The 26,412-nt window shown below is 41.7% G+C and overlaps 1 protein-coding gene and 1 long non-coding RNA gene across 3 annotated transcripts; one reads left to right on the top strand and one right to left on the bottom strand.

Annotated features, from left to right (window-relative positions):
• Positions 1–36: 36 nt before the first annotated feature.
• LOC116355472 (uncharacterized) lies at positions 37–18,212 on the bottom strand. The gene is made up of 3 exons (XR_004204477.1): positions 18,029–18,212; positions 1,261–1,374; positions 37–150 (listed from the first exon to the last, which is right to left on the bottom strand). It is a non-coding gene; the product is annotated as an uncharacterized LOC116355472 (long non-coding RNA).
• Positions 18,213–18,532: 320 nt separating this feature from the next.
• LOC109865527 (leucine-rich glioma-inactivated protein 1) lies at positions 18,533–26,230 on the top strand. 2 transcript variants are annotated; one of them, XM_020453783.2, is made up of 10 exons: positions 18,533–18,757; positions 19,022–19,042; positions 21,060–21,304; positions 21,562–21,633; positions 22,356–22,427; positions 22,528–22,599; positions 23,712–23,783; positions 23,915–24,084; positions 24,421–24,585; positions 24,785–26,230. In XM_020453783.2, exons 3-10 carry the CDS (start codon positions 21,114–21,116, stop codon positions 25,603–25,605), a joined length of 1,635 nt encoding a protein of 544 aa, XP_020309372.1. In that variant the 5' UTR covers positions 18,533–18,757; positions 19,022–19,042; positions 21,060–21,113; the 3' UTR covers positions 25,606–26,230. The 2 variants fall into 2 exon arrangements, with proteins under 2 accessions (XP_020309372.1, XP_031655290.1); XM_031799430.1 differs by having other exon boundaries at positions 19,222–21,304.
• Positions 26,231–26,412: the final 182 nt, after the last annotated feature.

The raw sequence follows: 26,412 nt of genomic DNA, 5'->3' as shown, positions 1-26,412 counted from the left end.
GCCATAGTTGTACAAAGATATGAAATGGTGTCTTGCCTTTGTGTCTCCTCGTGATGTTTGTCTCTGCTTTCTTGGATCTTTTTGCCTGTGGCTCAACTTGATTTTCCTCAGACGACTTGTCTTTTTTTCTTGGCGATCACCTCCTTTCTCCTGAAAACAACGAGTCCTTTGTTTAAGTTCAGCCAATCTTCAAACATTAATTGTGACATTTTGACACCGCTAAAAGGGGCCAGAGACCCCATTAGTGGTCAATGGATGAAGATAAACTGACAGGGAACAATTAGCAAGTCAACTTCCTGGGTTGAGTTTCAAGGAGCACTCGAGGCAGAGTCCTAGAAAATACCACCTCTGTTAGTATAGCAAATAATTGGAATAGTGCTTATAGCCTAGTGGTTAGAGTGTTTGGGCCAGTAACTAAAAGGCTGCAGGATCAAATCCCTGAGCTGACAAAATAAAAATCTGTTGTTCTGAGCAAGGCAGTTAACCCAAAGATGTGGATGTTGATTACGGCAGCCCCCCCGCACCTCTCTGAATCAGAGAGGTTGGGTTAAATGCCGAAGACACATTTCAGTTGTAACTGACTAGGTATCCCCCTTTTATCATCTGGGAAATGATCATTTTGACAGACTGCTTGATATCAATACATAAACTTTAAAGTCCTACTCCAGTCTCCTTTTCATTGAACACCTGATTTACTTCACAAAAGGCACATCTCAATAGATGGTCCAGGTCAGTCAGCACAAAGGGTGGACCTTTCCTATTTTGTTCTCAACTTGATTGCTGACATGCAAAACATTTTGGGACTATGTCAACAATGGACTAATGACACAATTACAAAAACAGTGTTTTTGGGTGGAGTTTTCTTTTAAGTGTGGGTACATTACTGTACTTACATGTGGGATATTGTTTTTCAACAGGAAAAGCTTTAAAAAAAAAAGTTAATCTAGCATGTTCTGAGTTTCCTCAGGGATCACAATACGAGAGGGAGTCATTCTTTAGGCTTCATTAATGCGATTTGCCCCACCATGATACCGGCGTGAGGCTTGAAGGCCCAGCCCTAGCTTAGACGGCCAGTGGCAGGTAGCCTAGCGGTTGAGAGCGCTGGGCCAGTTTCCGAAAGGTTGCTGGTTCGAACCCCTGAGCTAACGAGTTGAAAATCTGTCAATGTGCCCTTGAGCAAGGCACCCCAATTGCTCCTGTCAGTCAGGCTGAATAAGCACGTGTGCTAAATGACTAACATGTAAACAACAGAGCTCTTACTGAGTTTGACCTGTGTGTTTCTCTTCTCTCCCTGCTCCACATGGGCAAAGTTCACCTCCCAGCTCTTCAGGTCCTCCTCCTTCTCACAGAGGTTGTTCCCACACAGAAAGTGGCCTTCAAACACAGTGTCAATACAATATAGACATTATTCCAACTGCATTGCCATACCATACAGAGTAGAGAAATTTAGAGCGTCAGATTAAGGTATTACTGTATAGTGTAAAAACACTGTACTTGCATGACTGTACCTCCAACCCTGCATCTGGACAGGTTTGGTTAATGAGAACAGGCTGGAGGGAAATCATTTTCAGGTATATGAAGTTTATTCCTTATTTTGAGGACACCATGCAGATACATAGGATAGTCTGCAAGAAATGCCAATGTAAAGCTCAACAAGGGTGTGTTCTCCTGTGCCGTTCATTATGACATTGTTCACTAATAATCAAGCTCAATGGGAGGAACATGTACATGGGTAATGTAGGAGGCAGGAACCAGGGCTGGCCAGTGGCCATGCCTTCACCCTGAACTTATGCAGCAGATTAGGAGAACTAACGCACCAGGTTAGGAGAATTTACGCACCAGGTTAGGAGAACTAACGCACCAGGTTAGGAGAACTAACACATCAGGTTAGGATAACTTATGCAACGGGTTAGGTGAATTAATGCAGCGGGTTAGGAGAATTTACCCAGCGGGTTAGGAGAATTTACCCAGCGGGTTAGGAGAACATACGCAGCAGGTTAGGAGAACATACGCAGCAGGTTAGGAGAACATACGCAGCAGGTTAGGAGAACATACGCAGCAGGTTAGGAGAACATACGCAGCAGGTTAGGAGAACGTACGCAGCAGGTTAGGAGAACGTACGCAGCAGGTTAGGATAACATACGCAGCAGGTTAGGAGAACATACGCAGCAGGTTAGGATAACATACGCAGCAGGTTAGGAGAACGTACGCAGCAGGTTAGGAGAACATACGCAGCAGGTTAAGAGAACTTACGCAGCAGGTTAGGAGAGCATACGCAGCAGGTTAGGAGAACATACGCAGCAGGTTAGGAGAACATACGCAGCAGGTTAGGAGAATTTACGCACCAGGTTAGGAGAATTAACGTACCAGGTTAGGAGAATTAACGTACCATGTTAGGAGAATTGCTAGGAAAAGTAACTTCCGGTCGTATTTGTACTCCATCTAGTCACAACCTTGGGCCTCACCTTACCACAGGCTGCTGGAGGTGGCTACATTCCATGAGCTGCCTACATCACATGCAGGCTAATTAACACATGATCTGCCAGACAAGAATGAATTCTCTTTGATGTTGGTGGGTCATTCAAAGAATAGCGTCCCTTTGATATTTTAAGTAGGAACTGTGCATCAATACTGAATTTTAAATGTTTGTTTTATTAAATTAAGTGACCTTTAAAATAAATCACATGGAACATTTAATACATCAAAATTGTTATATGAATAAAGTCTCGCTAAAGTGGCCTAAATCTATATGGGACACCATACAGGAAGGTATGATGACTGACATGCTTGGTAAGGTAGCCCCAGCACCACCAGACACAACGTTGATAGGTACAGTATCTCTGTACTTGCACATTGATATGTTAGTAGAACACCTCTTCTACAATATTGTGTTTTTCTGACATTTAGGAAGATTAGAACCCACTTAACCCCAACATTTCACCATTATTGATTTTTTTTCTCTCGCCCATCTACACACAACGTCCAATAACGATAGTGACAAAACATGTTTGTAGATATTTTGTCAAATCATTTGAAAATGAAATACAGAAATATCTCATTTACATATTTATTCAGACCCCTGAGTCATTGGCAGCGATTACAGCTGCGAGTCTTTCTGGGTAATTCTCTAAGAGCTTTGCAAACTTGAACTGTACAATATTTGCACAGTATTCTTTTTTTTTTATTCTTCAAGCTCAGCCATTTTCAGATTTTCAAGCTGATTTAAGTCAAGACTGTAACTAGGCCACTCAAGAACATTCAACGTCGTCTTGGGAAGCAACTCCAGTGTACACTGAATGTACAAAACATAACATTAGGAACACCTGCTCTTTCCATGACATAGACTGACCAGGTGAATCCAGTTGAAATCTTTGATCCCTTATTGATGTCACCTGTTAAATCCACTTCAATCAATGTAGATGAAGGAGAGGATTTGGTTAAAGAAGGATTTTCAAGCCTTGAGACAATTGAGACATGGATTGTGTATGTGTGCCATTCAGAGAGCGATTGGGCAAGACTAAACATTTAAGTGTCTTAAAAACGGGGTATGGTAGTAGGTGCCAGGAGCAAGTGTGTCAAGAACTGCAATGCTGCTGGGTTTTTCACGCTCAACTGTTTGTGTGTTTCAAGAATGGTCCACCACCCAAAGGACATCCAGCAAACTTCACACAACAGCGGGAAGCATTGGAGTCAACATAGGCCAGCATCCCTGTGGAACGCTTTCGACACCTTGTAGAGTCCATGCCCCGTTGAATTGAGCCTGTTCTGAGGAAAAAGGGGGAGCTTGCATTCAATTGCCCCTCCCCATTGCGCACAACATGCTTCCATTCCCCTTGTCTCAAAGGGAGTTCTGGCTCTGTTACGGTCAACCCTGTTACTTTAATTGCTACTTTTTCCTGTTACCTTAATTGCCATTTTTCTTAATTTGACCTCTTGAGATGGTAAAATATGTTTTTTTTTTGTGAAGTGAAACGTGCTCTTTATGACAAAGTATTATAAGTAGGTGAAATAAAAATTAGATAAAAATTACACTACCCAAAAGGCCCTCTTTTCACGGAACAACCCTGGTAGCTGTTATTATAAAGCCTATTACACAATCAAAAGTCAGTTACTCTATAGGGAGAGGCCCATTCTTAAGAGACAGTTCTGAATGGAATCGCCGTTTCATTTCAATTTGGACAAACTGTAGCTGCCTTCTTTTCAGTTTGACTTTCCAAAACATGTTGTGAAGCTTCACCAAACAGCTGTTCCAAAACATGTTGTGAAGCTTCGTCAAACAGATGTTCCAAAACATGTTGTGAAGCTTCACCAAACAGCTGTTCCAAAACATGTTGTAAAGCTTCACCAAACAGCCGTTCCAAAACATGTTGTAAAGCTTCGTCAAACAGCTGTTCCAAAACATGTTGTAAAGCTTCACCAAACAGCTGTTCCAAAACATGTTGTGAAGCTTCACCAAACAGCTGTCGAAAACATGCTGTACTGCTTCAGCAAACAGCTGTTCCAAAACATGCTCCACATAACAGGGATAAATTATGATTATGTCACAAATAATTTCACAAATATTGTTTATAAAAACAAATGCTGATGCTATGTTGAACTTGAGGCAAAGTGATTAAGTGAACCAAGACTCTGTGAATTGGGTGTCTGTCCCATAAAAAGAAAGACATCTGCTGCTGAAAGATATATTAGAATATTTGACAACTGTTTATATTGCTTTGGACTTTGGAACCGACAGTATCCAACTCATAACAAAAACAAATTGTGTGCAGACAGACACGTTGAAAGGTGAACTTACTGGCCTTGCTGGATCAATACATCTTTCCATGTACACTGACTGTTTACCAGTGACCAGACCACTAAAATAGTAAACACAGGGATTTGACACAAGGAGTTTCACTAGTCATCCTCACAAAGCCAAAAGGGCATCAGCAATTACAATGCCATGTCATCCTGTCTCATCATGACGTAACCCCTACATAATTCAGACTGGTGATTCTCTAAACACAGGTTTAGCGGCCACGGTGTTATAGCACGGATACACCAATAATGTGTGGCTGCGGCGAGTACTTTGCGAACCGAGTGCAAAACAATTTTACTGATGTCAACAGCTCACTGAAAAATCGATAGACGAACGGGGGATCGACGTCCGGTGCGATGTATGCGACCCTCTGCAACCGCACGGCAAACGGTACCGGAGCGCCAAGTCTAGGTCCAAGAGCCTCCTAAATAGCTTCTACCCCCAAGCCATAAGACTCATGAACAGCTAATCACACACTTTTGAAGTGTCAACTAGGTGTCAAGGAGCATGCATTGTCACATGGTAAAAGTACACGGATGGACCATTGGCATATGGGGATGGACAGACACAGTCTTAGCTAAGCACACATGCTTGGTTCAGAAGATGTATCAAAACAGATGGCATGTAAACAGTGTGCTATGGCTCAGACAGTAAGAGGGATGGCAGACACGAACACATCAACCAGAGAGAAGACAAGAGACACAAACCTGGGGAGAGAAAGTCCTTCTTACAAAAGCATCTGGTCAAAATGAGGGTGGAAAAGGCAACGGATGTTAAATAAAATATGAATCGATTATAAAACCTCTTATATGGTATGAATTTATTGTTACTGAACCCTTCCTATTATGGCCAAAACAGGCAACTGATGCTTTTTGCACATGATTAGGTCAATACTAATAGATGACCTGACTTAAAAAACATGACCTGTGACACAGCGATAGCGTGAAACTAGTGAATCACTCTGCAACAACATGGCCGTGGCATTGGCCAGAGAGAGAACATGTCTGGCCTCCGACTGACTCTTACACAAAGACCATGTAGATGACCTGATCTGATTCCAGGTCACGGATTGGTCACTGTATCCCATTGAGGAGTGAAAGACCATTGGCTGTGAATCTTGATGATCTGAGTCAGCCTTTAAATCCCTCGCCACTTCCTACAGAATGGCAGTAAACGAGGGCGGGATTAGCTAGAGTGACTTAATCAGGTACAGCATATTGGCTTATTCAGCTTTCTCAGAGCGGCAAGAATAGATAATTGTGTTCAATGCATTACTGAAAGTGTGTCAGTGCTCTCACCTCGCAAAAGCACTTCTCATGAGCCTATTCTATTTATACTCTATCACCCACAAAGCTGATGAAGACATTTGGAAGTGGTAACAACTTAAAGGGTCAGGGCAGTCAAAAACGTGATTTCCTATGTTTGTTTTTTTATATAACACCACCCTTTTAGGTTCGAATAATACTGTGAAAATTATGATAATGCCCTCTTAGTGTAAGAGTTGTCTGAAAAGACCACCTGAAATGTCTACCTGTTTTGGTCAGATGGAGTTTTGACCTGCCTATTAAATTAGTTAATAGACAAATAAGAAAGAGTTCCAAGCTAGATAGTTTTCCCTGGCAAAATTCTTGCATGAGACAAAGCCATTTTTGTTTCTTCTTTTAACCAGGTACCCCACCTAATTCTATAAATCAACTCACCAACTAAGCATACTAATTCATCTGTGGTTGCTACATTTCACCATCCTCTCCCCAGTCAAAATCCAAAGAGGTAAACTAAAAATCTTACGTGCCTTCCTTTTGGTATAACAAGAGCAGGTTTGCCAACCCTTGACAACTGTGTCAAAGAAAACATGTCTTGGCCTTTATCGCCATCTAAAGGTAGAGCTCTGAATGACGTCTGACAAGAGCTGTTTGTTGATACAGTAGATGGGCCTACAAATGTATGTCCTTGACTCCCGGTAATGGTATTTCAATGGTGAACTGTATAAGAGATGAACGGAATAAACAACAAACTCTGCCTTTTCCCTCCACTTTGAGATGTCTCTCCCTGGCCCTCACCATCACTGAAGTCGGAGCCATACCCTCCGCCTCTATGGACCTGCAAGAAGGTTTTTCTCTCTGTCATCATGCCATATAGCTTGTGAGGGCCTCACTAACAGTAGGCCTATAATTGATTGTTTAGCAATCAAGAATAGGTAAATCTACAGAAAAGGTGGCTAATGAAATATGAATTGTTTTGGAAGAAGCCCACTATGTCAAAAAAAATCTGAGAACGCATAGAGGAACATACAGTGCATTCGGAAAGTATACAGATCACTTCCCCTTTTCCACATTTTGTTACGTTACAGCCTTATTTTAAAATGGGTTAAATTAAAAAACTTCCTCGTCAATCTAAAGACAATACCCCATAATTACAAAACAAAAAGAGTTTTTTAGAAATGTAGCAAATTCATTACAAATAAAAAACAGAAATACCTTATTTTCATAAGTATTCAGACTCTTTGCTATGAGACTCGAAATTGAGCTCAGGTGCATCCTGTTCCCATTGATCATCCTCGAGATTTTTCTACAACTTGATTGGAGTCCACCTGTGGTAAATGTAATTGATTGGACATGATTTGGAAAGGCACACACCTGTCTATATAAGGTCCCACAGTTGACAGTGCATGTCAGAGCAAAAACCAAGCCATGAGGTCGAAGGAATTGTTCGTAGAGCTCTGAGACAGGATTATGTCGAGGTACAGATCAGGGGAAGTGTAGCAAAACATTTCTGCAGAATTTAAGGTCCCCAAGAACACAGTGGCCTTGGGCAAAAGGGCCTTGGTCAGGGAGGTGACCAAGGACCAGATGGTCACTCTGACAGAGAGTTCCTCTGTGGAGATGGGAGAACCTTCCAGAAGGACAACCATCTCTGCAGCACTCCACCAATCAGGCCTTTTTGGTAGAGTAGCCAGACAGATGCCTCTCCTCAGTAAAAGGTACATGACAGCACGCTTGGAGCTTACCAAAAGGCACCTAATGGACTCTCAGACCATGAGAAACAAGATTCTATGATCTGATGAAACCATGATTGAAAATATTTGGTCTCACTGCCAAGTGTCATGTCTGGAGGAAACTGGCACCATCCCTAAGGTGAAGCATGGTGGTGGCAGCATCATGCTGTGGGGACGTTTTTCAGCAGCAGGGCCTGGGAGACCAGTCAGGGTCGAGGCAAAGATGAACGGAGCAAAGTACAGAGAGATCCTAGACGAAAACCTGCTCCAGACCGCTCAGGACCTCGACCTGGAATATGTTCCAGGATTCTTCCGATGGCATTGAGGAGTACATAACATCAATCACTGGCCTCCTCAATAAGTGCATGGACGACGTTGTCCCCACAGTGACTGTACATACATACCCCAACCAGAAGCCATGGATTACAGGCAATATCTGCACTGAGCTAAAGGGTAGAGCTGCCGCCTTCAAGGAGCGTGACTCTAACCAGGAAGCTTATAAGAAATCCCGCTATGCCCTCTGACAAACCATCAAACAGGCAAAGCGTCAATAGAGGACTAAGATCGAATCGTACTACACAGGCTCCGGTGCTCGTCGGATGTGGCAGGGCTTGCAAACTATTACAGACTACAAGGAGAAGCACAACCGAGAGCTGCCCAGTGACACTAGCCTACCAGACAAGCTAAATAACTTCTATGCTCGCTTCGAGGCAAGTAACACTGAAACATGCATGAGAGCATCAGCTGTTCCGGACGACTGTGTGATCACACTCTCAGCAAGCCGATGAGAGTAAGACCTTTAAACAGGTCAAGATTCACAAGGCCGCAGGGCCAGACGGATTACCAGGACATGTATACTGAGCATGCGCTGATCAACTGGCAAGTGTCTTCACTGACATTTTCAACCTCTCCCTGTCTGAATGTGTAATACCAACATGTTTCAAGCAGACCACCATAGTCCCTGGGCCCAAGAACACTAAAATAATCTACCTAAATGACTACCGACCTGAGGCACTCACGCCTGTAGCCATGAAATCTGTTGAAAGGCTGGTCATGGCTCACATCAACACCATTATTCGAGAAACCCTAGACCCACATCCTGACGGGCCGGCCTCGCAGGTAGCCTAGTGGTTAGAGCGTTGGGCCAGTAAACGCAAGGTTGGTGGATCAAATCCCCGAGCTGACAAGATAAAAAGCTGTTGTTCTGCCCCTGAACAAGGCAGTTAACCCACTGTTCCAGGCCGTCAATTGTAAATAAGAATTTAACTGACTTGCCTAGTCAGTTAAAGGTAATAAAATAATTAAAAAAACAACACATCTGCCACGCTGATCCTCAACCCAGTGTCCCCTCAGGGGTGCGTGCTCAGGCCCCTTCTGTAATCCCGGTTCACTCATGACTGCAGGGCCAGGCACAACTCCAACACCATCATTCAGTTTGCCGATCACCGACAACGATGAGAAAGCCTATAGGGAGGCGGTCAGAGACCTGACTGTATGGTGCAAGGACAACAACCTCTCCCTTAACGTGATCAAGACAAAGGAGATGATTGTCGACTACAGGAAAATGAGGACCGCGCACGTCCCCATTCTCATCAACGGGGGTGTAGTGGGGCAGGTTGAGACCTTCAAGTTCCTTGGCGTCTACATCACCAACAAATCAACATGGTCCAAGCACACCAAGACAGTCGTGAAAAGTGCATGACAAAACCTATTCCCCCTCAGGACACTGAAAAGATTTGGCATGGGTCCTCAGATCCTCAAAAGGTTTTACATCTGTGCCGTTCGAGTCCATCCTGACTGGTTACATCACTGCCTGGTATGGCAACTGCTCGGCCTTCGACCGCAAGGCACTACAGAGGGTAGTGCGTGCGGCCCAGTACATCACCTGGGCCAAGCTTCCTGCCATCCAGGACCTCTATACCACGCCGTGTCAGAGGAAGGCCCCAAAAAATTTCAACGACTCCAGCCACCCTAGTCAAAGACTGTTCTCTCTGCTACCACATGGCAAGCGGTACCGGAGCGCCAAGTCTAGGTCCAAGAGGTTTCTAAACAGCTTCTACCCCCAAGCCATAAGACTCCTGAACATCTAATCAGATGGCTACCCAGACTATTTGCATTCCCCCCCCCCCCCCCAATTCTGTGCTGCTGCTACTCTCTTATTATCTATGCATAGTCACTTTAATAACTCTACATGTACATATTACCTCAATTACCTCGACACCGGTACCCCCTGTATATAGCTCCGCTATTGTTATTTTCTGCTGCTCTTTAATTATTTGTTATTCTTACCACTTACTTAAAAAAATATTTTCTTAAAACTGCATTGTTGGTTAAGGGGGTGTAAGTAAGCATTTCACTGAAGGGCTACACCTGTTGTATTTGGCGCATGTGACAAATACAATTTGATTTGGCGTGAAGGTTTACCTTCCAACAGGACAATGACTCTAAGCACTTCGGGACAAGTCTCTGAATGTTCTTGAGAGGCCTAGCCAGAGCCCAGATTTGAACCCAATCTAACATCTCTGAAGAGACCTGAAAATAGCAGTGCAGCGAGTCTTCCCATCCAATCTGACAGAGCTTGAGAGGATCTGAAGAGAAGAATAGGAGAAACTCCCCAAATACAGGTGTGCCAAGCTGGTAGCGTCCTACCCAAGAAGACTCGAGGCAGTAATCGCTGCCAAAGGTGATTCAACAAAGTACTGAGTAAAAGGTCTGAATACTTATGTAAATGTCATATTTCAGTAGTTTTTTATACATTTGCAAAAATTTCTAAAAGCCTGTTTTTGCTTTGTCATTATGGAGTATCGTGTGTAGATTTTATTTTACATTTCTTTAACTAGGAAAGTCAGTTAAGAACAAATTATTTACAATAATGGCCAACCCTGGCCAAACCCGAACGACGCTGGGCCAATTGTGAGCCACCCTATGAGACTCCCGATCATGGCCGGATGTGATTCTGCCTGGATTCAAACCAGGGACTGTAGTGACGCCTCTTGCACTGAGATACAGTGCCTTAGATCACTGCACCACTCGGAAGCCCTATTGATTGATGTGGAATTAAAACATACAGTGCCGTGCGAAAGTATTCGGCCCCCTTGAACTTTGCGACCTTTTGCCACATTTCAGGCTTCAAACATAAAGATATAAAACTGTATTTTTTGGGGAAGAATCAACAACAAGTGGGACACAATCATGAAGTGGAACGACATTTATTGGATATTTCAAACTTTTTTAACAAATCAAAAACTGAAAAATTGGGCGTGCAAAATTATTCAGCCCCTTTACTTTCAGTGCAGCAAACTCTCTCCAGAAGTTCAGTGAGGATCTCTGAATGATCCAATGTTGACCTAAATGACTAATGATGATAAATACAATCCACCTGTGTGTAATCAAGTCTCCGTATAAATGCACCTGCACTGTGATAGGCTCAGAGGTCCGTTAAAAGCGCAGAGAGCATCATGAAGAACAAGGAACACACCAGGCAGGTCCGAGATACTGTTGTGAAGAAGTTTAAAGCCGGATTTAGATACAAAAAGATTTCCCAAGCTTTAAACATCCCAAGGAGCACTGTGCAAGCGATAATATTGAAATGGAAGGAGTATCAGACCACTGCAAATCTACCAAGACCTGGCCGTCCCTCTAAACTTTCAGCTCATACAAGGAGAAGACTGATCAGAGATGCAGCCAAGAGGCCCATGATCACTCTGGATGAACTGCAGAGATCTACAGCTGAGGTGGGAGACTCTGTCCATAGGACAACAATCAGTCGTATATTGCACAAATCTGGCCTTTTATGGAAGAGTGGCAAGAAGAAAGCCATTTCTTAAAGATATCCATAAAAAGTGTAGTTTAAAGTTTGCCACAAGCCACCTGGGAGACACACCAAACATGTGGAAGAAGGTGCTCTGGTCAGATGAAACCAAAATGTAACTTTTTGGCAACAATGCAAAACGTTATGTTTGGCGTAAAAGCAACACAGCTCATCACCCTGAACACACCATCCCCACTGTCAAACATCGTGGTGGCAGCATCATGGTTTGGGCCTGCTTTTCTTCAGCAGGGACAGGGAAGATGGTTAAAATTGATGGGAAGATGGATGGAGCCAAATACAGGACCATTCTGGAAGAAAACCTGATGGAGTCTGCAAAAGACCTGAGACTGGGACGGAGATTTGTCTTCCAACAAGACAATGATCCAAAACATAAAGCAAAATCTACAATGGAATGGTTCAAAAATAAACATATCCAGGTGTTAGAATGGCCAAGTCAAAGTCCAGACCTGAATCCAATCGAGAATCTGTGGAAAGAACTGAAAACTGCTGTTCACAAATGCTCTCCATCCAACCTCACTGAGCTCGAGCTGTTTTGCAAGGAGGAATGGGAAAAAATTTCAGTCTCTTGATGTTCAAAACTGATAGAGACATACCCCAAGCGACTTACAGCTGTAATCGCAGCAAAAGGTGGCGCTACAAAGTATTAACTTAAGGGGGCTGAATAATTTTGCACGCCCAATTTTTCAGTTTTTGATTTGTTAAAAAAGTTTGAAATATCCAATAAATGTCGTTCCACTTCATGATTGTGTCCCAATTCTTGTTGATTCTTCACAAAAAAATACAGTTTTATATCTTTATGTTTGAAGCCTGAAATGTAGCAAAAGGTCGCAAAGTTCAAGGGGGCCGAATACTTTCGCAAGGCACTGTATATACATATTAGAATAAGGCTGTAACATAACAAAATGTGGAAAAAGTCAAGGGGTCTGAATGTTTTCCGAATGCACTGTACGTCACTCATTGTAAGGTCAGCTTTATCAAATGTCCATCTAAGCAGACTGGAGGAAACATCACACCAGGGATGCATTGCAGTGATACCAACATCTGCAATTGTGAAGGTCAGGATGTGGGGCTGAATTGGTTCTGATGCTGTTCTGTAAATTGTGTCATTATATCAGTAACTACATTTGAGATATAGGAAGGATTTGATCATTTGGGGAGAAAGTAGCTAGCATTCTCACTTTACTTGGGGGCGGTGTTGCAATCTACTGCAGAGATAGCCTGCAGAGTTCTGTTCTACTATCCAGGTCTGTACCCAAACAATTTGAACTTCTACTTGTAAAAATCCAACTCTCTAAAAACAAGTCTCTCACCGTTGCCGCCTGCTATAGACCACCCTCTGCCCCCAGCTGTGCTCTGGAACTGATTGCCCCCCATCTATCTTCAGAGCTCGTGCTGCTAGGTGACCTAAACTGGAACATGCTTAACACCCTAGCCATCCTACAATCTAAGCTTGATGCCCTCAATCTCACAAAAATGATCAATGAACCTACCAGGTACCACCCCAAAGCCATTAACACGGGCACCCTCATAGATATCATCCGAACCGACTTGCCCTCTAAATACACCTCTGCTGTTTTCAACCAAGATCTCAGCGATCACTGCCTCATTGCCTGCATCCGTAATGGGTCAGCGGTCAAGCGACCACCCCTCATCACTGTCAAACGCTCCCTGAAACAATTCAGCGAGCAGGCCATTCTAATCGACCTGGCCTGGGTATCCTGGAAGGATATTGACCTCATCCTGTCAGTAGAGGATGCCTGTTTTTTTTATATTTTAAATGCCTTCCTCACCATCTTAAACAAGCATGCCCCATTCAAGAAATATAGAACCAGGAACAGATATAGCCCTTGGTTCTCTCCAGACCTGACTGCCCTTAACCAACACAAAAATTGTGTTTTGTATTAGCATCGAACAGCCCCCGTGATATGCAACTTTTCAGGGAAGTTAGAAACCAATATACACAGGCAGTTAGAAAAGCCAAGGCTAGCTTTTTCAAGCAGAAATGTGCTTCCTGCAACACAAACTTAAAAAAGTTCTGGGACACTGTAAAGTCCATGGAGAATAAGAACACCTCCTCACAGCTGCCCACTGCACTGAGGATAGGAAACTCTGTCACCACCGATAAATCCACTATAATTGAACATTTCAATAAGCATTTTTCTACGGCTGGCCATGCTTTCCACCTGGCTACCCCTAACCCGGTCAACTGCACTGTACCCCCCACAGCAACTCGCCCAAGCCCTCCCCATTTCTCCTTCTCCCAAATCCAGTCAGCTGATGTTCTGAAAGAGCTGCAAAATCTGGACCCCTACAAATCAGCCAGGCTAGACAATCTGGACCCTTTCTTTCTAAAATTTGTTGCAACCCATATTACTAGCCTGTTCAACCTCTCTTTTGTGTCGTCTGAGATTCCCAAAGATTGGAAAGCAGCTGCGGTCATCCCCCTCTTCAAAGGGGGGGGGGACACTCTAGACCCAAACTGCTACAGACCTATATCTATCCTACCCTGCCTTTCTAAGGTCTTCGGAAGCCAAGTCAACAAACAGATTACCGACCATTTCGAATCCCACCACACCTTCTCCGCTATGCAATCTGGTTTCAGAGCTGGTCATGGGTGCACCTCAGCCACGCTCAAGGTCCTAAGCGATATCTTAACCGCCATCGATAAGAAACAATACTGTGCAGCCATATTCATTGATCTGGCCAAGGCTTTCGACTCTGTCAATCACCACATCCTCATCGGCAGACTCGATAGTCTTGGTTTCTCAAATGATTGCCTCGCCTGGTTCACCAACTACTTCTCTGATAGAGTTCAGTGTGTCAAATCGGAGGGCCTGTTGTCCGGGCCTCTGGCAGTCTCTATGGGGGTGCCACAGGGTTCAATTCTTGGGCCGACTCTCTTCTCTGTATACATCAATGATGTCGCTCTTGCTGCTGGTGAGTCTCTGATCCACCTCTCCGCAGACGACACCATTCTGTATACTTCTGGCCCTTCTTTGGACACTGTGTCGGACACTGTGTTGGACAACCCTCCAGACGAGCATCAATGCCATACAACTCTCCTTCCGTGGCCTCCAACTGCTCTTAAATACAAGTAAAACTAAATGCATGCTCTTCAACCGATCGCTGCCTGCACCTGCCCGCCCATCCAGCATCACTACTCTGGATGGTTCTAACTTAGAATATGTGGACAACTACAAATACCTAGGTGTCTGGTTAGACTGTAAACTCTCCTTCCAGACTCACATCAAACATCTGCAATCCAAAATCCTATTTCGCAACAAAGCATCCTTCACTCATGCTGCCAAACATACCCTCGTAAAACTGACCATCCTACAGATCCTCGACTTCGGCGATGTCATTTACAAAATAGCCTCCAATACCCTACTCAATAAAATGGATGCAGTCTATCACAGTGCCATCCTAATTGTCACCAAAGCCCCATATACTACCCACCACTGCGACCTGTACGCTCTCGTTGGCTGGCCCTCGCTTCATACTCATCGCCAAACCCACTTGCTCCCGGTCATCTACAAGACCCTGCTAGGTAAAGTCCCCCCTTATCTCAACTCACAAGTCACCATAGCAGCACCCGCCTGTAGCACGCGCTCCAGCAGGTATATCTCTGAAACTGGAAATACTTATCTCCCTCACTATCTTTAAGCATCAGCTGTCAGAGCAGCTCACAGATTACTGCACCTATACATAGCCCATCTATAATTTAGCCCAAACAACTACCTCTTCCCCTACTGTATTTTTTATTTTATTTTGCTCCTTTGCACCCCATTGTTTCTATTTCTACTCTGCACATTCTTCTACTGCAAATCTACCAGTCCAGTGTTTTACGTGCTATATTGTTCGCCACCATGGCCTTTTTTTGCCTTTACCTCCCTTATCTCACCTCATTTGCTCACATCGTATATAGAAATATTTTTCTACTGTATTATTGACTGTATGTTTGTTTTACCCCATGTGTAACTCTGTGTTCTTGTATGTGTCAAACTGCTTTTCTTTATCTTGGCCAGGTCGCAATTGTAAATGAGAACTTGTTCTCAACTTGCCTACCTGGTTAAATAAAGGTGAAATAAAAAAAATACTTTGACTCTGGTTAACGTGAGCCCAAATTTAATAGCCAGTAATTTTGCTTGCTAGCTTTAGCTACTTGCTGTTGACAAAGGCCATTGCCAGCTGCCAACATTATGCATATTTTTAGGTATACACAGTGCATTCTATTTCCACATTCTGTTACGTTACAGCCTTATTTTAAATTGGATTTAAAAAATCTATTTCCTCATCAATATACACACACAAATCCCCATAATGACAAAGCTAAAAAAGGTTTTTAATAAAAATAAAAAACTGAAATACCACATTTATGTAAGTATTCAGACCCTTTACTCAGTACTTTGTTGAAGCACCTTTGGCAGCGATTACGGCCTCGAGTCTTCTTGGGTATGACGCTACAAGATTGGCACACCTGTATTTGGGGAGTTTCTCCCATTCTTCTCTGCAGATCCTCTCAAGCTCTGTCAGGTTGGATGGGGAGGGTCACTGCAAAGCTATTGTCAGGTCTCTTACAGAGATGTTCGATCGGGTTCAAGTCCGGGCTCTGGCTGGGCCACTCAAGGACATTTAGAGACTTGTCCTGAAGCCACTCCTATGTTGTCTTGGCTGTGTGCTTAGGGTTGTTGTCCTATTGGAAGGTGAACCTTCACCCCAGTCTGAGGTCCTGAGTGCTTTGTAGAAGGTTTTCATCAAGGATATCTCTGTACTTAGCTCCGTTCATTTTTCCCTTGATCCTGATGAGTCTCCCTGTCCCTGCCGCTGAAAAACATCCCTACAACATGATGCTGCCACAACCATGCTTCACAGTAGGGATGGTGCCAAGTTTCCTCCAGACGCGACACTTGGCATTCAGGCCAAAGAGTTCAATCTTGGTGTCATCAGACCACAATCTTGTTTCTCATGGTCTGAGAGTCCATTAGGTGCCTTTCGAGCGGCTTCCGTCTGGCCACTCTACCATAAAGGCCTGATTGGTGGAGTGCTGCAGAGATGGTTGGCCTTCTGGAAGGTTCTACCATCTCAACTGTGGGACCTTATATAGACAGGTGTGTGCCTTTCCAAATCATGTCCAATCAATTGAATTTATCATAGGTGGACTCCAATCAAGTTGTTGAAATATCTCAAGGAGGATCAATGGAAACAGGATGCACCTTAGCTCAATTGCGAGTCTCATAGCAAAGGGTCTGAATACTTGTGTAAATAAGGTATTTCTTTTTTTAAATATTTAATACATTTACAAAAATTTCTAAAAACCTGTTTTCGCATTGTCATTATAGAGTATTGTGTGTAGATTGATGAGGGAAATTTAAAAATATATATATTTTAGAATAAGGATGTGAAAAACCAAATAGGGAAAAAGGGAAGGGGTCTGAATACTTTCCTGAATGCACTGGAAGTAGCCAGTGTTGGGAGTAGTGAACTACATGTAGTTTAACTAGTAATCAAACTACATTTTGCAATAGTTTGGTGACAGTTGAACTAAATTCAAACCTTGTTTTGTCATGTAATGACTTGGGACATCATTTTTTTCTGTTTTTACTAATGACCTTGAATAAAGCCTGTGCGTCTATGTACGCTGACAACTCAACAGCTCTGCTTTCTTGATATCTCAGTCAACCAGACAGGTCCTAAAGTGTTTTGTCGCACCTCAACTACTGCCCAGTTGTGTGGTCATGGGCGGCAAGGAAGGACATAGAGAAATTACAGTTGGTCCAGAACAGAGCAGCACGTATTTGCACTTAAATGTTCACGGAGGGCGAATGTCAGTGACATGCACATCAATCTCTCCTGGCTTTCCTCAAATAGGAGAGATTGACTGTATCACTATTGGTCTTTGTACGAGGTGTTGATGTGTTGAAGATACCGAACTGTTTGTTCAAGCAGTTGGCACACATTTCTGACACTTATTGGTATCACATGAGACATGCAACCAGAGGTATCTTCACGGTACCCAAGTCAAGAACAGAGGCTGGGAAATACAACTTACTAAATAGTGCCATGTTTAAATAGAACGCTGTGCCACCCCAGGTAACTCAAACTAGCAATAAAACCAGATTTAAACAATCTGATAAAGGAACACCTTATGACACAACGGAGACTGTGACGAGACACAGGCATGTTTATATATTTTGTATTGTTTTATGTATTATTTGTGTTGTGTTTTGTTTCCTGTTTGGACCCCAGGAAGAGTAGCCGTTACCTTGGCAGCAGCTAATTGGGGATCCTAATAAAATAGTCAATACTAAATGTAGCGGTGTAGCTAACTACTGGAACTACACACTATTTTTTTGCAAAAAGAGAACAACATACAGGATCTCGGAAATAGGCAATAATTTCTTACTTTTTCAGCATCAGACCTGCATAATTCTCACTTGAAACATCGTTTTTGTGTTTAATGGTCTAATTACACAGTCTGTTAACACCTGACCAAAGTGATCTGTCTTGCAATTTGTAGTCTATGACACTTCCGATGTAGATATGATCACTTTTTCCGAAGTAGCTTGGTGGTAGTGAAATACTTTTTCAAAGTAGCTTTAGTTAAGTAAACTATATATTTTTTAAGGGTAGCTTTAGTGTAGCTTAACTTCTTCTTCTTCTACGCTACTTGGTAGTGTAGTAAACTATGATTTCAGAGTAGGTTCCCCAACACTGTAAGCAGCTAACGTTAGCGTTGTCTTGTCTCCTATGTTGCACACAATGGGTGCAGCTAGCCATGTAACATTGAAGCTAGCCTATGACTGTTGACTATGGCCAGATAGTTAGCTAGATATTGTGCTATGGATGAAACAAACGGATCGAGTATAAAGCAGACATTTGTTTCTGACCTAAGATAAAGTCGCGATTCAACTTCCTTTACGAGTCTGTCCATATTTATCGCCATGCTCACGATTAGCCTACTGTTTGTTTACATTAAGAAAGTCGCTTATGATGACGTATAAGAGAACGTTTATGGTTGGAGAGCGTAGAGATTCTAATGGCGTATTTTTGTAGGCACTAATTCCGCCGTGGTTTGTTGGACAAAGGGTATGGGGAAAATGAATGTCGTTTTTGGATAAAATGCGAAAATAAGGTGTGTGGTAAACAGGCTTAAGATATCTTATACATGTTGTTCTATGAGATAATCTTCATTAGCTAATGTCACATGTTGTGAATTTTGAAGAATTTATGTAATAATAAAAAACACATAAAGGCTTCATAATTCAGAAAGGTCATGTTAACTGACTATCTCATAGAACAAAACATAAGATTTAATAAGCCTGTGTTAACCTAAGTCTTTAATTTCGGCATTTATGCTAAAACCCTGTTTTTTTTCCCCCATTCGTTTTCCTCGCAGGGATGGCTGAACGAACCAAAGGTAGGTAACTTATTTCCAGGTTTTAGGGCTACAAGCTGGCAAGTTCTATTTGTGATTCACACAAAAACAAAGGTGCGTGAAAATACCACAAATGATACCACAAACAATGATATACGCTGAGTGCACAATACATTAGGAACACCTTCCTTTTTTTGAGTTGCACTCCCTTTTGCCCTCAGAACAGACTCAAGTTGTCGGTGCATGGACTCCACAACGTGTCGAAACCGTTCCACAGGGATGTTGGCCCATGTTGACTCAAATGATTTCCACAGTTGTGTCAAGTTGGCTGGATACACAAGTTCAAAGGCACTTCAATATTTTGTCTTGTCTATTCACCCTCTGAATGGCACACATACACAATCAATGTCTCAAGGCTTAAAAATCCTTCTTTAACATGTATCCTCCCCTTCATCTACACTGATTGAAGTGGATTTAAAAAGTGACGTTATTCAGGGATCATAGCTTTCACCTGGATTCACCTAGTCAGTCTATGTCATGGAAAGAGCAGGTTTTCTTAATGTTTGGTACACTCAGTGTGTATATATAAGACCATTGGCTACAAGCAAAATTACAGGACCTCTCCAAATCAAATAATCTTTTCAACAAATCTATGGTTTTATTCCATTATCACATTTGTGGCTACAAGCAAAATTACAGGACCTCTCCAAATCAAATAATCTTTTCAACAAATCTATGGTTTTATTCCATTATCACATTTGTTGAGAAGCAAATACACACACAAGATGCATCAGATATTCAGGTATTGATTTGAATAATAAAAGCATAGATTTTTTTTGAAAAAAAATAAGTGGCAAACATAGACAATTCTAAATACAGTAGGCCCTTAGCCTATTTTGAACATGCACACACAGAGAAATCAACCTTTTAATGATATGTATTTTATGTCGGCATGTGCAAATGTACTGTAAGGAAATGGGGTTTTGAAGTAACCATTAACCATATCTGCTATCCTGACAGTACTTATGTGGGCTTTCATAGATTCCGTTAAAGATTCCGTTATAGATTCCGTTATATCAAATGGGAACAATAGATCTCTTATTCTTCTGAATACTGTAATTGAACTCTTTGGAAAATGGTGGGATTGCAGGGGTGAACTTTTCCAGTCTTGAACAGAACTCCACTGTTATTTGAATTGGATGGGTTTGATCCCCCATTGAACTCAACAAAGACACAGCATTTGATTCAGTATGTTCGCTGAGAGAGCTAAAAAGAAAAAAGAATTTGGTTGAGCACAGAAATGTAAGGCGACTTTTAGAGCCAGCTGGGGAAAAAATGATTAAAATCATTATTTTAGGATAATATTATTATAGCTGCATAATTTTACATATGCTATTATAATGTTTTTGTTATTATGATTTTGATTTGGTTTTTTATCATATTGTTATTAGCCTATATTGCTATAATTGGGATTTTATTATGCTATTCCTATTACTATTATCAGCAGCAGCAGCAATAGCAACATTATCAATGAGCGAGACGCAGGTGCTCTTCCAGCTTCCATAGACTCTTCTAATGAATAGGCCGTTCCGCATTAACCATTCAAGGATTTCGTACGCGCATAAATAATAGTCTGTGTCTCTCAAAAAATAAGCGCCGCTCTCAGCGCGATCTCTCCAGGGACTTGAGGCTTTCATCTTTTCTTATCCGATCGAGCCAAATAGATACGTATTCAGACATTCAGAATAAAACACGTAGAGCTAGCCTAGTTCTTACAAATAAGTAATACTTTAAAAACTGTGTAGCCTACATTGGATCTATTTTCACTTTTGGAATTATAACGTATTTTGGAGGATTTTAATCTGTCCAAGGATCGGAGACCTTTGTTTTATCTTCCTTCTCCTGCATTTGTAAATACTGCGCCTTGCAGAACGAATCTTTTGGATTAGTGCCTGGTCATTGAGATACAAGCTGCATTCATCACTGCAAATTCATCGAAGCAAATACAGACATTCAAGATTTGGCATTGAAACATTTTAATTTAGGATTTTTCCTTGAGGTTCATGTTCAGAAATATTCGACGGACTGGTTGTCACCAGAGAGCAACACGAGGATGGGATATGCAAGCAAAACCCTGAACGGATGCATGGTGTTGATTTGGATCGCCACGGTCCTGCTTTTATCGGAGACCAGAAGAGTAAAGCAACCTAGATGCCCCGCATCTTGTACGTGCACCAAAGATAATGCACTGTGTGAAAATATAAGATCGGTCCCTCACAGCTTTCCACCTGATGTCGTTTCATTGTAAGTGCTTTGAATTAAATATTGTTAATGATTTAAATCGTAATATCGGCAGTGTCATTAATATGGGGCTGTCGTATGATCAATCTTTCTTTGTCTAGTATTTTGAAGATGTTGAATAGAATAAAATAACAGTACAAGTAAAGCAGCTATTTGAAATTATATAGACCAATCAAATTAAATGGTTGATCATTTATCAATAATATGAATCTATGTTCTGATATATTGCCTCATTTCATTTGTACCATGTTTCTATGCAGATCTTTTGTCAAGTCTGGATTCACCGAAATCACTGGAGGAAGCTTCTTACACACGCCTGCTCTACAGCTTCTGTGAGTTTGACGTCGTTACTCAACGATTTTTCAAAATATCTACTAAAATGAGGGTCCATGTGCATCAACAAAGCACAGCCCCGTTCCCTCAGAGGAGGAAGAGCAGGGTTATGTCATAACAGACAGCACATGAACTGGGTGGGGGGGTTCTTGGTTGCTGAGCTGAAATAAAAATGTCTCAATGAAATGAAACCACAATAAACTTCTCTGAGTACTCTTAACATTACAGCAAAGCTATTGTCTTGAGGTACCACCCATTCTTCAACATGACACAGTGTGAAAACCTACTTGCACATAATGTCCCTCATGTGAACAGATTATTCACAATTATCTATCACAAGACATTTGTTTCAGGAAAACATGTATATTGGCATGGAGGTTTCCCTCTTAATGGTGCCAAATGAGTCAGAGTTTCTGGGAGATATTAATAATACTGTCTGAATAGGCTGTGCTATGACAAGTTTAGTTGGGAAGACATATATTATTATTAGAGGCTTGTGAAACAGTTGTTTTGGAAACTCAGATTAATAAAACAGTACAAGTGTGAACAGGAGGATTAGGATAAATGAAAATTAAGTGGTTCACATTTTTTAGCGGAGGGGTTGCTTGGAAACTCAACCACTGGGAAATATGTATATTCAAGTGTGAGTAAAAACGACAATGTGACAGAGCAGTGGTAAAGGAAATGATAGAATGTGAACTATTTTCTATTTTCTTAACAGTCTATTCACTGCCAACACGTTTGACTCAATTGATGAGGATGCGTTCCTGGGACTACCGCATCTGGAGTACCTGTGAGTTGTACTCTCTCTAATGGATAAGATACTCAAAAATGCATAATATGATGATTTAATCCTCAAAATATGTCATTCCATGTTATTACCTCATTCACAGGTTTATCGAAAACAACAAAATTGCTTCAATATCACCATATGCATTCCGGAGCCTAAAAGCACTGATACACCTGTAAGTATAAGAATGTCCTTTTCTACTTTCTTACAATCTGAAATTGTGGAAAATGTGTTAGAACAATGGTCTTGTGTCATTTACATATTGTGGTTAACCATACTTGAACATAGAAATAAAGTATTGTAACCAATATCCTTGCAGGTTTTTTGCTTCTGCCTAGGGTGCATACCATTATCAGCAACATGGTTGACTGAGGCCCCCATAGGTACATTCAAATATTAAGCAAATGGACCTTGGTGGTGTCCACTTTATCATTGTCAAAAATGCATAGGATGCACGTCCTATTCCAGTGATATTGAACAAGGTTAACCTCCCTCCCTTCTGCCCACACTTAGTGGCTTTGGCATAAAGTTGATCTTTATGGTTGTCAGGGATACACTATTTTGGCATAAAGCAGATGTTTCTGGTTGTCAGGGATACAGTATTTTCAACCTAACTTCTGTTTCCCCTGAAAAACACAAGTAGGGGCTACGCTCAGGCGGATTTCTACGACTGCTACGTTAGGTTACTTCTGCCAGATCAAGTTGCCAAAGGACACTCTGTGGTGGGTCTAATATCACATGTAACCTTGGTGACCTCGCTGACTGTGAATATTTCCAGTTTTCACACCAGAATATTTGCATCAGGCACTCAAAATAAAAACTTGAAACCCAAATAATGTATATTGGCAAACATGTTACAAAAACATTGGTTTTTACTTATCATGTGACCATCATCAGTATGCCTTGCCAACACTCTGAAAGGTATATACACTCCTTTCTTTCTATAGAAAAAAAGACAGACATGAGTGGACATGTGTTTACTGAATCATTATTCTAAGAACTTATATCCTTTCACTATTTTTTGTAGATTGAATGAGTCCACTCTTGAAAATCTAATTATAACCAAGAACGATATGACCTGGGGGGCAAAACTAAATATAATATCTGCTCTGTAACCTTACGCATACATCTGAAAAGGGCCTATCCAGTGACAGAGTGAAACATAATGCTGGGTTCCAAGAACGTCTCTTTTTGGAAGTCAGCCACAATATATTGTGTTGATTCAGGACATACTGTATTTTTCCTGTTGTGGTCTAAAACTCACTTTGTTTTTCTCTTTTTTATTAGGAGCCTGGCCTATAATAACCTTGAGACATTACCCAAAGATGTTTTCAAGGGCATGGATGCTTTGGCTAAAGTGTGAGTCTTTTTTTCTTCTTCACATAACCAGTGGCCTTATGGGTAACGTCAACATCTAAAGTGTACTTATGTTAAACAAAAAAAGATTCAGGTTTTGATTTAGGCATACTTTGCTAACCTGTTTTTACCAGAGATCTGAGAGGGAACCACCTGGAATGTGACTGCAAACTAAAGTGGCTAGTGGAGTGGATGCGTACCACCAATGCGACGGTTGACCAGATCTCCTGCAGTGGGCCCCCGCTTTTCCAAGGGAAACTGATCAATGACCTTGTGCCCGGGTCATTTGACTGCATAACAGCAGGTGATTGGTGCAAATATTATTTCATACCTTGGAATGTTAATCTCCTTAACTACTGCTGCCTTGTGCAATTCAGCACTGTGGCCATTTCAATTAAATGCAATAGACTCCAATAGACTCAGACTCCAATAGACGCCAAGACTGTAAATGAATTACTAGTCAGGATAAAGTGAAAATGATAACACTAGGGATTAATCACACTGTAGAGTATGTACCTACAGTAGCCTACAGACTACTGAAACAGTCACCAAGGAAGAATTACAGTAATGTTGCCTTCTCTGGTAGTGATGTAAATCAAAAAAATGTTGTTTACATGAATACATCTGTTTTGTATTGCAGAGTTTGCCTCTTATCAGCCCCTGACGTTTGAATCCATTTCGGTGGAGTCTTTTACCTTTGGCATGGACCAGTTTGTTGTGTTTGCCCAGCCCTTCACTGGTACATGCAGCTTCCTGGAATGGGATCACGTTGAAACGGTTTTCAGAACCTATGACAGCGTTCAAAGTGAGCAATATGTGTTTTACAGTATATCCCCAGATGACGAAATGATATGCCAAGTGTGAACTGTTATTGTAGTACTATATCTGTCTTACCAAAAATACTATATATTTTGTAACCTAAAATGTATAGTTGTATTTTTCTCACAAATATTTACTTTATGTTCCTATGTTCTAATACTTAATTTTTGGTCCTTGTTTTACAGGTACATCCACTGTGGTATGCAAACCCATGGTGATTGATAATCAGCTGTTCATCATTGTAGCCCAGCTCTTTGGTGGCTCTCACATTTACAAGCGGGACATCTCTGCCAACAAATTCATAAAAATCCAGGACATTGACATCCTGAAAATCAGGAAACCTAATGACATTGAGACTTTCCTTATAGATGGTGAGTCCTTCTTCGTGATCGCAGACAGCTCCAAGGCCGGTTCTACCACAGTGTACAAATGGAATGGCAATGGGTTCTACTCTCACCAGTCCCTTCATGCCTGGTACCGCGACACAGACGTGGAGTACCTGGAGATCTCTGGTAAGCCCCATCTGATCCTAGCCAGCAGTTCCCAGAGGCCTGTTGTCTACCAGTGGAGCAAGAGCCTGAAGAAGTTTGACAGGCGCACTGATATCCCCGAAATGGAGGACGTGTTTGCGGTCAAGCACTTTAAGGTGAAGAGTGAACTTTTCATCTGCCTGACGCGTTTCATCGGGGACTCCAAGGTGATGAGGTGGGACGGTTCCATGTTCAAAGAGGTACAGACAATGCCTTCGCGAGGCTCCATGGTGTTCCAGCCCATCTCCATCGGCAACTGGCAGTACGCCATCCTCGGCAGCGACTACTCCCTGACGCAGGTCTATCAGTGGGACTTGAAGAGGGGCCAATTTGTTTACTTCCAGGATCTAAACATACAGGCACCAAGGGCATTCTCTCTGGTGTCCATTGACAACAGAGAGTTTCTGCTGGCCTCCAGCTTCAAAGGGAAAACTCAGATATACGAGCACCTAATGATTGACCTGAGTAATAATTAATTAATGAAAACAATTAAGGAGTGTGCAGTTGACAAGTGCAGTAGCACTGAACACTGTGGAGAGGATGACTATACTGCACCGCTATTTGCATGATATAGCCCACTAATAAGAAAGAATTCCTGATGAATGCCTTGCTAGAAACATCTACTGTGTCCCTCTCTTTCACAGCACTCTTTCTTCTTTTTTTCCTCGTAGACAAAGCAATTGTTGACATACAGCAGCTAAGCCCTACACTACGGTAACTACAGTAATTCCTGTGCTATAAGATAAACTTAAGAGGTAAAATAAAGTAAACAAGAATTTTGCTTGTAAAGTACTCATTATCATTTAATTGACAATTTCCCGAATCAAATGTTTACGTTTTTACAATGATGAGTAAATTAATACAGCGTTTTGTATGTAGAGGGGACCACTCCAATCATGTTATATCTTTCATATGGAGCTATAGTTTTAGATTTTGAAATTACATTTTTAATTGAACCTAATCTAGGCCTAAATCTGTGTAATTGCAATACTACAAAAACCACACATGCATTCTAATCTGTAGTAAGAGTGAGTTTTGTTTTAAATGTTGCTGTATTTTATGTATAGTAGACTAGTAATAAACCAATTTCATAAAAGCATACATGAGTTGTCTTCAAGGCCTTGTTTAATAAACAACACAATTGCACTAGCCTACACATGATTTAAACATATTGTTAAACATCTTGTCCCATGAAGTTAATCTAAAATTGCTATCATAATCATTCTAATACAACAACCCCTCTTTAGATGAGTACACCAATAATGTCCAACATTTATTTCAGA

This window comes from Oncorhynchus kisutch, linkage group LG20 (assembly GCF_002021735.2).
Source record: "Oncorhynchus kisutch isolate 150728-3 linkage group LG20, Okis_V2, whole genome shotgun sequence".
Lineage (NCBI taxonomy): Eukaryota > Metazoa > Chordata > Actinopteri > Salmoniformes > Salmonidae > Oncorhynchus > Oncorhynchus kisutch.
Note: the sequence above shows the minus strand (reverse complement) of the source record. Positions and strands in the feature narration are given on the sequence as shown.

Excerpts from the sequence above, each read along its gene's own strand:
- LOC109865527 (XM_020453783.2), top strand. The coding sequence starts at position 21,114 with ATGGGATATGCAAGCAAAACCCTGAACGGATGCATGGTGTTGATTTGG. Across the intron at positions 22,600-23,711 it reads CTAAAAGCACTGATACACCT|GAGCCTGGCCTATAATAACC; the intron begins GTAAGTATAAGA and ends CTTTTTTATTAG. Across the intron at positions 23,784-23,914 it reads ATGGATGCTTTGGCTAAAGT|AGATCTGAGAGGGAACCACC; the intron begins GTGAGTCTTTTT and ends TGTTTTTACCAG.